At 46.0% G+C, this 14,659-nt stretch overlaps 1 protein-coding gene across 2 annotated transcripts in view; it reads left to right on the forward strand.

The window, feature by feature from the left end:
• Positions 1–1,097: 1,097 nt before the first annotated feature.
• LOC119395744 (structural maintenance of chromosomes protein 1A) overlaps positions 1,098–14,659 on the forward strand; it is a 56,307-nt gene continuing 42,745 nt past the window's right edge. For both annotated transcript variants that reach the window (XM_037662746.2, XM_037662747.2), the window contains exons 1-5: positions 1,098–1,316; positions 3,647–3,723; positions 5,296–5,439; positions 5,785–6,126; positions 13,129–13,317. In XM_037662746.2, the coding sequence (XP_037518674.1) occupies positions 1,208–1,316; positions 3,647–3,723; positions 5,296–5,439; positions 5,785–6,126; positions 13,129–13,317 (861 nt within the window). In that variant the 5' untranslated portion in view covers positions 1,098–1,207. The remainder of the gene's footprint in view (positions 1,317–3,646; positions 3,724–5,295; positions 5,440–5,784; positions 6,127–13,128; positions 13,318–14,659) is intronic.

A 14,659-nucleotide genomic window follows, 5' to 3' on the forward strand; every position in this document is an offset into this window, starting at 1 on the left:
TTGTCCTCTGAGAAGGCCATAGACTTATCATACCAAGTTTGAGGAAATTTCGTTGGGCCAGTGGCGCCAAAATACGATAAGTACACTTTGAAATCCGTGGCGTCACGCGCGGAGATTTCGGCGCGAAATTTAAAAATGAAACTTTGAACTTCATTTTTTCCTATATTAATAAACCTATGATGGCTAGATTAACGACATTAGAGTTCTCAAAGTACAATTTGTCAATCTAAACTGATTCACTGTTTCTATTTAGTGTCCCTTTTAAATCATATCTGTATACTTATTGATGGAGGCACATTCTAAAACACTATTCCATTTCGTTAGTAAACTAGGCGGTTTTCATCTCTTCAAGCTTCCATTTTATTCTGAAATAAATAATTGTGAAATAAAGTTTGCAACTTATGGGCGCGCTACAAAGTAGAAAAAGAAAACACTTTGTAAACTTCGCTGTCTTTGGCGTCTCTCTTGGTACCTCCTTAACAATATATGCTGGATCAGTGTTGCCTGGCACGCTCTCAAGCTATAATATAATCATTTTTAAAGCGACACTCCGACTCCATATCATTTTCTCCACTAATGGTACGACGCACGGATTTAACACTGTTACTTTCTGCAGTCCGGTCCATGCCCAGCAACTTCACGATTTGTAAAATGCCGCACACGGCACAGAACCACCTAACGAATCGTACGTTAGGAGCTACGTCCAAGGAGGTTTTCAATAAAACGAACTTCTACATTGTGATACTCGATTTAAATCACCCACGCGTTTGAAAAAGAAACCACATGTTTGAGGATACACCCACTTCTTGGGTCAGGGTATGGCCAAACCTTCAAAGTGCGTTCAGCTACAAAACCTACATAGTGTGTTTCGGCCATGGTGTAGTTCTAATTGGTTCTACGTAGCCTAGCAAACGAAGTCTTGCCTACTACTGCTCTGAATTATTAGAGTTTTAATCTGTTATTATAAGTTATAAGCATAAACTCTCTATTTACGCTTCTTTCATGTCACGTGATCGCCGACTGCGTTGACCAAACCGCGCCAAATATACAGGTTATGGCGGATGGCGCTGCTTGACTGCCGCTTCCGCGGTTTTGGCGGTTGTGGCGTTGTGGCGTTGTGGTTGTGCTTTGCCTGTGGGGACTTGCGGCCAGCAGCTGGCGTTGTTCCCCATGAGCTGAGTCGGTAGTTATCGTACTCCGAGCAGCGATGGGGTACCTCAAGTACATTGAGGTAGAGAACTTCAAATCGTACCGGGGACTCCAGCTCATCGGACCCCTGAAGCCATTCACGGCGATCATCGGACCCAATGGATCCGGTAAGGCCTAGCGACGACGCCGTCGCGCGCCGGCGATCGCACGTAGCGCGCGGGCGCTTTCGCTACTTTCGTCGGTAGCCGTGCAGTATGCGAGTCCACGCATTTCTCACATCGGATTTTTTGTGCACGGCAGTTGCTCGCCGTGATCTTCGTTGCTGCCACCAAGCTCGTTGGCGATGCTGTGGTGCATTTCATCGGCCGCAGTCATTTGAATCCGGACCGAAACTAACAGCGCGCAATTCGATTTCGTGCGACAGCGCGATTGCGGCAGCTGATCCGTAAAAATTCGCGAAGCGTGCAGATTTAAACTTTATTTAAGGCACAAATTCATTGGCGGTTCCCAGCGGTTGCCATGGAACAAATGATGTTACTGGAACTGAGCTTAAACTCAGTCACACGGGACTTTCGATCGTGATTGGCCTGGATCGCGATCAGATGTGCCTCGCGTACAGCACAGCCGATTAATAAATTATTGGTAATAAGATGTCACGGTGTTACTTTCATGTTGGCTGACAACGAAGCGATCTGAGTGGCAGAGTGAGGCTTTTGCTGCCACTGGTGTTTCATATCGATACAGAACAGTCGTGTCTGAATGGTTAGGTGTGTTAGAGGTACGCTGTTCAGTGTAATTTTCCAGTGATGCTGTGCCATGTTCCGGTCACCGAAATGTTAACTTCATTATTGAGATTTCGAGCCGTACCTGTGTCCTCATTTTTGTCAATGCTGCGGGAGAAAAACGACCCAGTAGTTCAGGTTATTGCTCTGTGCTCAGAGGAGGCAATTTCTCCAGCTACATCGGAAGCATTTTTGTGGTCATGACACTTACGGCATCATGCGTAGTGAGGAAAGAACACGTAGTGCCACTACAGCAGTGTGATTGAGGCAGTCTATGAGGTGTCCCTGCTGGCTGATAATTTATTGTCAGGAATCCGCCCAGCTCTGTTCAAACGTAATACAGCGAATAATCTTTTGGGGTACGTTGTGATCTCAATGCATGCTAAAAGATGTTTTAGCATGCAAAGGTAAAATGTCATCTAACCACTGCAATGCAAAGCACGTCATGTGCTTTGCATTTGCACGTGCTTTGCATTTTTATTAAAGGGACGCTAAAGTGGAACACTAAATCAATGTCGTTTTGAGGTAGCCTCAAAATTATGTAGTGTAATAGGATGCTCTAGTGTTTAGCCAAAGCTTGTTGAACTATATATACATATGCATAAAAGTTAAAAGCTCATTGAACTATATATACATATGCATAAATGTTATGAAAGGGTTTATTACGGCTTTGTAGAAGTTAATAAAAATCACAAATGAGTTTTAAAAAAGAAACGAGCCCTCAAAAAATTCCCTTCCTTCATTAAAACCTACTAAGAAGCATGTTAGATGTAAACATTGCACTTCTGCCTTTACTATAAATGACTATTTCGGCAGTGTCATGTCACAAGTCTGGTCCACCATTTTTAGTAAGCATGTCTCATAGGATGGACCACGTTTTATATGTTTGGACACTGTGAAATCTCTGCATTTAGTGCAGTTGTTATGTTTTCAATTCCAAGAGTTGTGCTATTTGTACCTTGCATGCTGTAGTTGTGCTAACTTTAACTCCAGCATGGAAACCTTATGGGCTTTGCATGAATATACACCTAAGTTGACCACGTGTTCCTGTGCACAGCTTTCTTGAATAATTTACTACTTGTGCTGCTTTCCGTCCTCATATTAATCGCAGGCTATAATCACTTTTATTGCGACATAGATGAATACAATGAGTGGCACTATGCTGGGCGTTGTCCTTGCTTTCTTTATTTTTTGTAAATATTGTCATGTGGCTGGGACAGTAAAGAATGAAGCTGCCTAACCAGTAATGGTTTAACTCCTAAGTGGGTCAACTCGCGACCAGCAAACAGAACACTCATAGTACAATGATAGTGGCGAACACGGTCATTGCTTATTGAAACGTGATGAATGGATCTCACGGGCTGGCTATTTTTACATGTTCTATGGTACATTCCAGCACTGTCACTGGTGCTGACGTGCATTCCAGAATGTACTTCACCATTAGTGATGTGCATGCAAGTTTATTAGAATCTGTGATAGTGCTCGAAAAGCCCCGGATACATACACGAAAATGTGGCTGGCGTTGAGGCATAACATCTCTCGCACTTGTCGTCAGTGAAACCTGTACACCATGTCAATACAGAATAAGCATGTGTAAATTGCATTGTAGTTATCCTTGTGTGGGAAGTGGTCTATTTTACTTTTGCCAATTATTTTTTGAGTTTGCAGGAAAATAATGCTTTTTTGTGAGCTAACATTTCGTTGTGTGCCTGCAGGCAAGTCCAACTTCATGGATGCCATCAGCTTCGTGCTGGGCGAAAAGAAGAACTGCCTTCGTGTCAAGAAACTCAGCGTAAGTGCAAACCCCTCATCGGTTGTATAGTGCACTTGCTGCTCACACTGTCACAGGCTAAAGTGGAACGCTAAATCAGTTTCAATTAAGAAATTATTCCTTGAGAACTCTATTGCTGTTAATTTCACCATCGTACGTTCATTATTAGAAGGGAAAATTGGGTTAAAAGTTTCGTTCTAGAATTTTGAACTGAAACGCCAGAATCGGAATGTCAGTGCGACATTGCAGGGTTCAACGTCTTTTTCTTTTTTCATATTTCGGCCACGTTGGCTGGACAACATTTTTTTTTTTGAAACATGCTTTTTCAAAGGCCCCTGGCTCCCTCAGAATGCAATGTAATTAATTTTCACCGATAAATTATGTAGGCTCTAGCAGACTGCATAAAAATCTGTGAGATCATGGCAAGTTAGTGCGGGAGCCTCAAGGCAGGGATGCCACATGTATTTCCTTTTCACTCATTTTCTGCTTTGCGAAGTGTCTTATTGTGGCAGGACAGGCATGCTTTTGACATTGTGAAAAGATACTAATTTGCAAATAGGTGAAAAATTGTTTTCCGTCTTAGTGTCCAGACAAGGTTGCTGCCAGTGATCCATCACTCCTTAGTAGTTCAATTCGTATTCGTTCCTTCGTGGGTAAAAGAAAAAAAACACACTGAAACAAAAGGTTGCCGTTTGACAAGGCCTCTTGTGCTTTCTATACAGATGACTTTGCAGTGATCTTAGCAGGTATATAAGTGAAAGGAATAGCATAGATTCATAAAATCATGGACACACGAAACATTAAAAATATGAAAAAAATATGGCCGACTGGTGCACGTTATACCATACTGCACGAATAATATCTATGCAGGTTAAGGGGGAACACAGTTGAAAGTCTCATATCATAGCGGTTATCACTTATTAGTCTTTCATGTCATGACTGTTCCAAAATGTGTTGTGTCAGTTAAGGTTGACCAATGTATGCAGATGTGGAACAGTTCTTCATATTTCACAGTGTTCTGTATAAAAAATGTGACAACACATGACTACTACATTGGTGTGTACAGCCGTAATTTAAAACAGAAATGCAATCTTCAGTGTGAAGAAAAGTTAACGAGAGAAAGTGGGCTTCAACAGAAGCGAAAACTGGGCTAGTTGATATGCACTATAAAAGATGGCACATGCTACATGACACAGAGATGGGGGAATGTAGGCAATGAGTGTTGTTCGGTCAAATCATCCTTCTCGGTGTCATATAGCTTGAGCTGTCTTTTTGTAAGATGTACGAATATTGCGAAACAGTTTTAACATGCGTAAATCTTGGCACAAGTAAAAAATCTCTGAATCTTTCCGTCTTAATTTAACATAGAAACAGTTGTGACAAGCATATATTGAAGAAAAAAAAACACTTTTTGTTATGTTTGTAAATAGACGTTACATTTACCTATGCATAAAATGGCAACGAAAGCCGTGTAATAGTAAAAATTAATCCAATAACAAAATATGGATGGCAGTCATTTTTTGTAGTTCTGATTTCCTTCAGACGTCTGTCAATCTTGTTGTGCAAGTTTTACCGCTGCATTGTTCGGTGCAGGACTTGATTCACGGAGCACCAATCGGACAGCCGGTGTCAAACAGAGCCCACGTGACGGCCGTGTACTGCAACGAAGACGGCACCGAGACCCACTTCACACGCCTGGTGGCACACTCGTCATCCGAGTTCCGCATTGACAATGAGGTGCGTGGAATGTGAGGGCAGACCTTTGAAATGGCGCACTATGGTCTTCCAGCGGAAATTTTAGACTGGCTGGCAGCTTAAAGAGGCCATGACACCCAATTTTTTTATCATAATATGTGGGTTAATCCTCATGCACTCACAAACAGGCTGGTGAAGTGTTAGCACATTTGGTCGAGCACTTAATTTTAATTGAATATTTTTTAAACACGAGAGCAGCCTGAGAGCCCGGCAACACTGGCGAACTTGTGAGCCATGACATAACAGACTGGAAGAACACACAGCTGCTTGGGCACATTTCAGTCTTTGATCAATTTTTTTATTGCTGACGAAACCGCATTATTTCAGGTGGTGAGCCAAGACGAGTACCTGAACAGGCTGGAAGGACTGCGCATCAACGTCAAGGCCAAGAATTTCCTGGTGTTCCAGGGCGATGTCGAGACGATCGCCATGAAGAACCCGAAGGAGCGCACGGTGCTGTTCGAGGAGATCTCGCACTCGCTCGAGCACAAGGCTGAGTACGAGCAGCTGCGCAGTGAGATGATCAAGGCCGAAGAGGACACGCAGTTCTCGTACCAGAAGAAGAAGGGCATAGCTGCCGAGAAGAAAGAGGCCCGTCTCGAGAAAGAGGAGGCCGACAAGTATCAACGCCTCAAGGAGACCCTGGCCGAGCGACAGGTCGTTTCGCAGGTAAGTGGTGGTGCCAAACCTTAAAAGTGTTTGCTGTCTTCATGCTCAACAAAAAATGGTTTTTACTGAAGCTCGTTTCTTCAGACTTCTTGATTATTCGGCGATTTCTTGCAGCCCCTTCCACGTGAAAACAAATTTGTCTGCCAGCTCCCTTTTTGACCTTGGACTTGTATAAGAGGTGGAATTTTGGTAAAACAGAATTTTGAGACAATGAAGTAAAAGCAGTTTCTTTTATTTTTATTTATTTGCACTTACCTGACAGGCCTCACAGAAGCAGTGTGTACCGTATTTACTCGAATCTAATGCGCACCTTTTTTCCGGTAAAACGACTCCAAAAATCGCATGCACGTTAGAATCGAGTACCGAAAAAAAAAAAAAACTCGGTTATCGTATTGCCATCGGCATTTCAAAATGGCCGCCTCCTACGCGCCTTGGCCATTTCTCGTGTGCTGAGGAGATTGTCATACTGTTCTGCGTTCACATCGACAGCACGGAAGTGCCGACTCTAAATACTCGACGAGTGCACCACGATGCCGCATTTAAGAGAATAGTTATTACATGTGCGGAGACGGACAGACATATGGGCGTACATCGCGGTTGTTCGGAGTTCCCGAAACGTGCGTGCGCGACTGGCGCAAACAGAAGCAGAAGATTTTTTACAGCAAAGCTTCACGAAAGGTTTCAGTGGACCAAAGCAGGGCCGGTTTCTCGAAATCGAAGAGCGTTGACAGGGACAACGAGTTGTCCGACAGCGACGAGGACTGATCCATTACGCGACTCGTATCGCCGCCGTAGTGGTGACGGTTTTAGCCGCAAGGCCCGCTTTTTGACTTTGTCTTTCACTTTTTTGAAACTTCAGATCTTTAATACCCAAATACTTGTTCTTCTGAATGTGCGAAGTTTGACTCCTACGGACTTTTTTTGTTCTTTTCTCTCACGAAAAATGGGTGCGCGTTACAATCGATGTATTACTTTTTTTTTTGGTCGCGGAAAACGGGTGCGCGTTACAATCGAGGGCGCGGTAGAATTGAGTAAATACGGTAATTGTGGACAAATGCAAAAGTGACAACTATGTAGGTTAACATCAAGAACAGTGCGAAGTGCAGCAAAACAGGTGCAACTACAAAGCTAGTCACATCTGATGTTAGATTACGAGACATAATGATTCAGCAGTTGTGAAACAAAAAAAGAAAGTAGAGCTGTGCTATTATCAAAATTTTTGGTGCGAAGCGAATTCGAGTACAGTCGAACCCGTTTATAACGAACTCGAAAGTGTCACAAAAAGTGGTCGTTTATATCAGTAGTTCATTGTGTATGGACTCGCCCTTAAAAATGTGCGCTTAGCGGCCAAGCCGTTTTTATTTTTCTTTGTGCACTTTTATTGAAGTGCTAACAACCCCTTCGGTGTCAAGCTAAGCCTTTTCGCGTCGTGAAGCGACGCCCGCTGCGTGCTCACGAGTGAATTAACCGCCTTTGCAATGAGCTGACACCGTTTCACAGAAGCGCGGTACCGCGACGTGGAGCCGATCATCCCTGGCTAGTTGCGTGCAGCGCGTCACCTACTTGGGTCGCGGAGTCACTGCTGGGCCGCTTGCTGTATGCCGTATGCGCACGTTTGTACGTTCTTCGTGCTTGTTTCACTCCGGACCGTGCACGGGTGCGGTGACTAGCCTCTTCGGTCAACGTGGCGAAAACAAGCATTTTCCAAGCAACGCGCACTCTACGTCTCCGCGATGCTCTCACGGCCCTGCACGATGATGCGCGGCGCACTTCAGTTGTCACCTAGTCAAACACGCAGTATACGCTCGCTGTCAGTGCATTGACGTTTCTCGGTGCCCGCACCGCTGAACAACAGCGAGCTACTTTCGCTTTTACAATGCGACGCGCACTTTAAAGCGGTCTCGCACGACGTGGCGGCAGCGAACTTGCGAACGGCAGCATGGCTAAGCATGGCGCGTTCGTACCGCCGTCAATCCGCAGTGTACGGTGTACGCCACACGCGCAGCCGAGCAGATATCTACAGATGACTGTGATAAGGTTGTCGGCTATAAGGCATAACGGCACGTTCATCGACGGCCGCCACCTCGCCTTCGCTCTTTTCTGATGCTTATCGCGAAGGCACCGCTGCAATCACGCCGAAGTCGTAATCACCGATCGACCGGTCTCTGCCGTTACCGGAAAGACTGGCGACTTTTCGCAGCACATTGTGGCGTTGACGAGTTTAGGGACGCAGTGAACCTTTTTGCGATGGAAAGTTATCGCGGTTATCACTTCTTGCATTTATGCCTTCTTGCGTTCCAAGGCATTGTTTGGTTCATCGCAGGCGGTCGTAGCTGCAGAGAACGGCGTCAGGAAAGGTTACCATGCGAAAGCTGACCGCAAGGCTTCATGCTGCCTACTATTTTTTTTTCCTCACTTCTATTCTACCACTGAAGAAACGCCTGGAAAGTGAGCGAACTCGCTTGCAGCATCCGAAACCTGCGTGCGGTGCTCGCCGATCTGGGTATCTTAGTCGCGAGTAAACTGGAGAGGGCGTGCATGCTTTAGAAAACATGTTTCAACATTTTTTTCACTTTGTATGCGCCATATTTTTACCGCGACTGTGTCTGAAGTGTTCGCTGTAAAAGTAGGAGGCTTTGAAAAAAGTTCGCTATATCTGGACGCAGCTTCAATGGTTAGCATAGGAAAATCGTAAGTGCACCCAAATATGGTCGTTATAACCGATAGATTGTTATATGTGGGATCGTTATAAGTGGGTTCGACTGTACTAAAGTGTGAGTGTGAATTGAATCTTTTCGAATAGTTGTCGAACATTTGTCAAATATTTTTCAAATAATTCGAAGTGAACTTACAGAAAAAAAAAGAACAAGCAGAGGATCCCTAAGCATGTTCATATGAGATAGGAGCATGAAAGTGTTTATTTTGGCTAGGTTGGTGACGTGCTGGAAGGGCACGGCTAAGCGGTGTTCCCTAGTTGTCATATTAAGAATGAGGCAATGCAGAGGCCAAATTGTGTTTACGTGATTTGGTACAACTAAAGCGGTGTCAACAAAACTTTACACGTAAAAGGAAGAAATGCTATTTCCTCAACCTTTCCGCCTCTTTCAACTTCCCTAGAGGCCCGACTGATGTGTCGAACAAGGGTGCGCTGCCTTTCAGTCAGGAGTTCATCCGCAGCGCGGATTTTCCTTTCCGCGGCTGCGAGGGGTTTCTGCTGTAGTTGTTGTACTGGAGCATTTCGTGGCTTGCGCCACCGAGATCATTTTCAAGATCCCGCTAAGTTGCAGTAAATGTTACATCGGCAAGCTAGTCAATGTGTTAACGACCAGCTTAGGGAGCACTCATCGTCTCTAAAAGCTGTAGTAGATGGTATGCACCTACCTGTGCATGTCGAAGAGTGCAGTTGCGCACCGCCATTTGACAATACAGTTGTAACAAAATCTGCTGATAGACTCGTGAGGGGAATAGCTGAGGCTGGCCAAATGCACACACAATCAGACATGTGCGTGAGTGTTCTGTCAGTCGCGCTGACGGTTAAAGAACTGTGCAGCATAGACCGCTTATAACGTAAGTCGCCGGAGTCGCGAATATCCGCACTATAAGCGGTACCGCACTATAACCAAAACAACATTCTTGAAAGGTTGCACGTGTGCAACACATGACCAACGGGTAGGCGCGCGATTCCGACTATCGAGGCATGCGACTGGGACGTAAGTTTGCGTCTGCTTACATTTGGAAATGCTGAACGGTTAGCGTCCGCGGACCTGTGGTGCCGACATAACGAACGCGGGAAAAAATGCGCCGTCACGGGAAGTCGCCACGGTAGCACACTGCGCGTGCGCCATGTCGAAAACGGTGCCGATCACAAACCACCACTCGAGTGTTTCACACGCACGCCCGCGTTTTCGTTAAAGATGTAAGTCACCCCTTCTAAATGCAACAACTGCAAAATGTTTCATTGACTCGGCACCAAACTGCAACTTCTGTAGTCTGTGGCTGACGACATGGCAGCTAGCGCTCGTTAGGCCTAGCGTGCGCGTTGCAACTTGGCATTCCGCCATGAGAAGCTTGCCCTAGGCAACAAGGAGATCGGGCGTAGAAGAGATCGCACTCGCAATCTAAACCGAGGGCATCACGCGTGAAACGCAGTTTCGGTTCGCGGTCGGGCGAACAGCCGCGGCAACTATCCTGAAAAAGTCTCTCAAGCTTGTAAGTCCGCCTCTTGGTGGCAAAGGCGAAAGCTCAATCGCGTCTCAAAGCATTGTTACTTGCGGGGGAATCGAGGTTGCACGGGCGATATCTGTTTTGTCCTCTGTTTTGTGTCGCTCAACGATGTCACAGTGATGCACCAACTGGCCCAGCAGTCAACGCGTCTGAGATAATCACTATGTTGCAAAAAGGCTACACTAAAGTCAGCCGTTTCAGTCAACCCTGCAAAAAGTCAACCCTTTCAGGGTTGACCTTCTTTAGCCAGATATGACCCCAGAGGGTTGTATATTTAAAATTATTCTTGTAATTTTGATAGAAAAAGTATCCTATTTTCTTTAGAGTGGCCATAGCGAGACAAAAACCACTGCCATATGCAAGTCAATTATACAAATGTTTTTCTTTTTTTTGCTGCCTTTTGCGTAATTTGACCATTGCTTTTAAATAAACTTTGTCAGGGGTCATATTAATGAAACTCCACTGTGTTGAAGCCTAAGTTAACTGTATGTTCAGGTTGAACTCTTACTTATTGCTTAGTTTGTCGGGTCTGTGTGATATCGCCGCTCTCGGAAAACACGGAGACAGTAGATGCCGTCGGGCAACAACACACGTACGCGTTTATTAACTTGCTTTTTACATACAACGAGCAACATACAATGCCAATACACAGAAAACATAAGACACACCCAAGACAACATAAGACACAACGCACCTGTGAATGCGACATCGCCGACTCCCCACGAGGGGCCTGCGGGGAACGAGCCACGGTATCGTCCCCCACGGACCCACCGTGTTAGACGTCCATCCACGTACGCTGCCAAACCCCAAAGAGAGTCGCTCCTGTTTTCTATGCGCTGGCCTAACCTTTCCGCGGCGGCACTGTGCTAACCCCACGGAGAAAGAAGTATTGAGGAGGGGAATCTCTCGGCCGCGGCAGCGCGCGAGGGCGGCGCGATAGCGTCACGGCGGAATGCGGTTACGCCGAAGCACGACAGATGACGCTTTCGGCCTGTTGCCATCTTTTACATGCTCTTCTATGGGCGCGACGCATAAAAATCGTGATAGCGCCTCATACATTATAAAATTTCTAAGATTTCTGTCTGTAACATCAATAGGTAGATATGACAGATACTTTAGCTGCAGTTACTAATCGATATTGCCCGAATTATAGGCCGTACAGCGCTTGAAACGAACTGCTAGTAGCGGCCCATGAGCAGACGACGTCTGCCGCCGCATGCACACGCCCCTCGCTCCTCGCTCGCATGTTATGCGCGCATGCGTAGGTGGCCTTGGGAGGGAAAGTTCCCTTGGCGATTTGCTGTTTTTTTTTCTCTTTAGCGCTCTCAGTGGCTTCCGCGCGTTGCGCCGGCGGAGCCGACTCCTCGATGTTTGCGCGCGCTTTTCACGCCGCGAAAAAGGAGAGTGCTTTGCAGATTTCGACCAGTGCTACTTCAGGATGGGCCGGAAATGTGTCGTGCCGAACTGCAGCAGTGGGTACGCGTCCTGCAAGAAGAAGGTAATTACTTTCAAAGTTCCTAGAGACCCAGTGAGGTTGGAAGCGTGGGCTCGCGCCATACCAAGAAATGACCGACAGCTGACGCCTCGTGACTACGTTTGCGAGAAGCACTTCTCGGACAGTGACATAGACAGGCGGCGCTATTATGGAGAACTTGGTGGCGAAGGTCTCCTTGACAAACCGAAACGGCCTGTGTTGTTTTTAGACGCCGTGCCCTCAATCTTTCCGCGCGCTGTCCCAGATACTTGTCTGCTGTTCTCAAAAAAAAAAGAAAAGACAATGTGAAATTTCAACCACCTGGGGTTTTGTAACGTGCACCTAAATGTAAGCACACGGGCGTTTAGCATTTCGCCTCCATCTAAATGCGGCCGCCGCAACAACCTAAATCTGAATTGATGGCATATAGGGTAAGTCCCATCATTCGTTGAAATAAATTATACCTAACTCATTGAGTTGACGTTATCAAAAATTATAGATTTCACGTTGTACAAAATATATCACGCTGGTAATTTTCCTGTATGTGACGCCATTTTTCTCGTTAATTTACCGCAAAAACTTGGAGTGCGCTTGAGCTTCGCCTTTGAGAGTAGAACGCGATAGCGTAATCGGGCCCTGTGCGCATCGCCTTCTCAATTGCTAGCCTCACCGACACCGACGCCGACACCGGTATTTCTGCGAAACGGGCTCGTTAACGCTGTCGCGTTAAAACACATCCATTCGGGCGCGAACGGCGAATCGGTGACGAATGGCCACGGAATGGCCTTGAACCGACGAGCTTCGTCGGAGAGCGCGGTGAGAGGGACGCGCGCATTTTTCCTTCTCCGCTGGCGGTCTCACGACAGAGGGCGTGGGAGCGCTGTGCCCGATTTCGTGACTTTATTAGGGCGCCCGAGCGAGCGCAGTTTCGCCTCCTCAAGAATTCTTGCTCCGTGGCTAACCCTAATGCGCATGAGCACGGTGCCACTGCTCACTCGACGACCGCTGCGGCCTATCTGAGAGACGTGTGTGCGCCATGAGGTGCAAACGACTTTACAGGGGGTGATAGTACCCCCACAATTTATGCATACAGTTTCTTAGAGAAAAATGTATGTGCGACAAAATGATTGGATAAGTGTTTCATTCTGAAGAATGCGAAGGAGCCACATGTTGCCGCTTTGGATTTTTGGTTTTAGCTTACTCTACATCCTAAGGGCAATTGTCAGTAAACTCTGCCTGTGAAATAGACTTTTTTTTTCAGTTTGTATATTCCTTTCAAGTGTACCATGCAACTTGACTTGCAGGCCTTCCAGCTATACCACATCCAGCGCGACCTCGACTCGCTTGCTTCAGACATGGCCTCCAAGACCAACGAGCTGCAGCGTCACGTTCGCAAGAAGGAGAAGATTGAGGAGGAAGTGCGCGACAAACGCAAGGAACATGGCCGCCTGCAGCGTGACATGGCCAAGATTGAGCAGCAGATCCGCGAGGCTGTGAGTTCTGACTATTATTTCATGTGCTGTCTTCACAATAAACATGCTAAGTTTATCAGCTTTTGCAGCCTTCCCATTGGTGCTGCACTTGGCACAGTTATCTAGTTCTCTGGTGCAAAAATTATTAAGCGGTCTTTCTCAATGTCTCTCCAGTATAATTTAAGTGTTGTGCAATTCGAAGCCAGACATAACAACCTCCTTCATCATTCTTACCCCCTCCACCATCCTCATGCAATCCTATCTCCATTTCACTGCCTCCATCGGGGTATTGCTGTCTCTTTTCTCCATCTCATTTCCAATCTTGCCTCATCTTTATTTTCATCTATCTTCACTGTACTTCCCTTTCATCCTGTGATCTCTCACTCTAGTCATTGTTATATTGGCTTGTTTCACCCGCCACGGTGGTCCAATCGTTATGGTGCTCGACTGCTGACCCGCAGGTCGTGGGATCGAATCCCGGCCGCCGCGGCCGCATTGTCGATGGAGGCGAAAATGCTGGAGGCCCGTGTACTTAGATTTAGGTGCACGTTAAAGAACCCCAGGTGGTCGAAATTACCGGAGCCCTCCACTACGGCGTCTCTCATGCTTTTGGAACGTTAAACCCCAACATGACATGATGACCTATTTGCTTGTTTCTTTATTACTACAGTTAAATCTCAGTATAATGGGAAAGTACTTAGCTTTTTATAACTTTATATCAATAAACACCATGTATTTTTAGCTTTAACATTACCCTTTCGAGTTCGCTATAAATGGGTTCAAGTGTAATTCTTTCACCCAGCCAGACAGGGGAGTACTGGCAAGAATTTTAGAAATTTTTGTATTATTGTTCCAAATAAAAACAGTGGCGTCGAGATCCCTAAAAAGAGTATTGTGGTGCCTGCAGTGTATTTGGATGTATTGAATATATTTTTAATATCGCTACCTTAAAAAACCACTTTCGGTTTTGATATCGAGAGAGTGGTATTGCAGTGACATGTCAACATAGTCTGATGTAGGTCTAAGTCAAATGGGGCCAGCAACTTGTGACATACTAGAAGCAGCTCTGTCATCCGCTGTCAGCTGAAGTAGTGCATGTTAATGAATGATTTGTTATCCAGTGACTCTGACAGCAATTTCAGCCACATGCAGGATGCGGAGTTCTCAGACCCAGAAAACTGTGTTGACTTGCCATCGTGACCGGCCACGGTGGTCTAGTTTTTAAGGTGCTCATCTGCTGACCCGAAGGTCGTGGTATGGAATACCAGCCGCGGCAGCCACTTTTTAGGTGGAGGTGAAGATGCTTGAGGCCCACGTGCTTAGATTTAGGTGCACGTTAAAGAACCCCAGGTGGTCGAAATTT

The sequence above is a fragment of the Rhipicephalus sanguineus genome, chromosome 6 (assembly GCF_013339695.2).
Source record: "Rhipicephalus sanguineus isolate Rsan-2018 chromosome 6, BIME_Rsan_1.4, whole genome shotgun sequence".
In the NCBI taxonomy this organism is placed as follows: domain Eukaryota; kingdom Metazoa; phylum Arthropoda; class Arachnida; order Ixodida; family Ixodidae; genus Rhipicephalus; species Rhipicephalus sanguineus.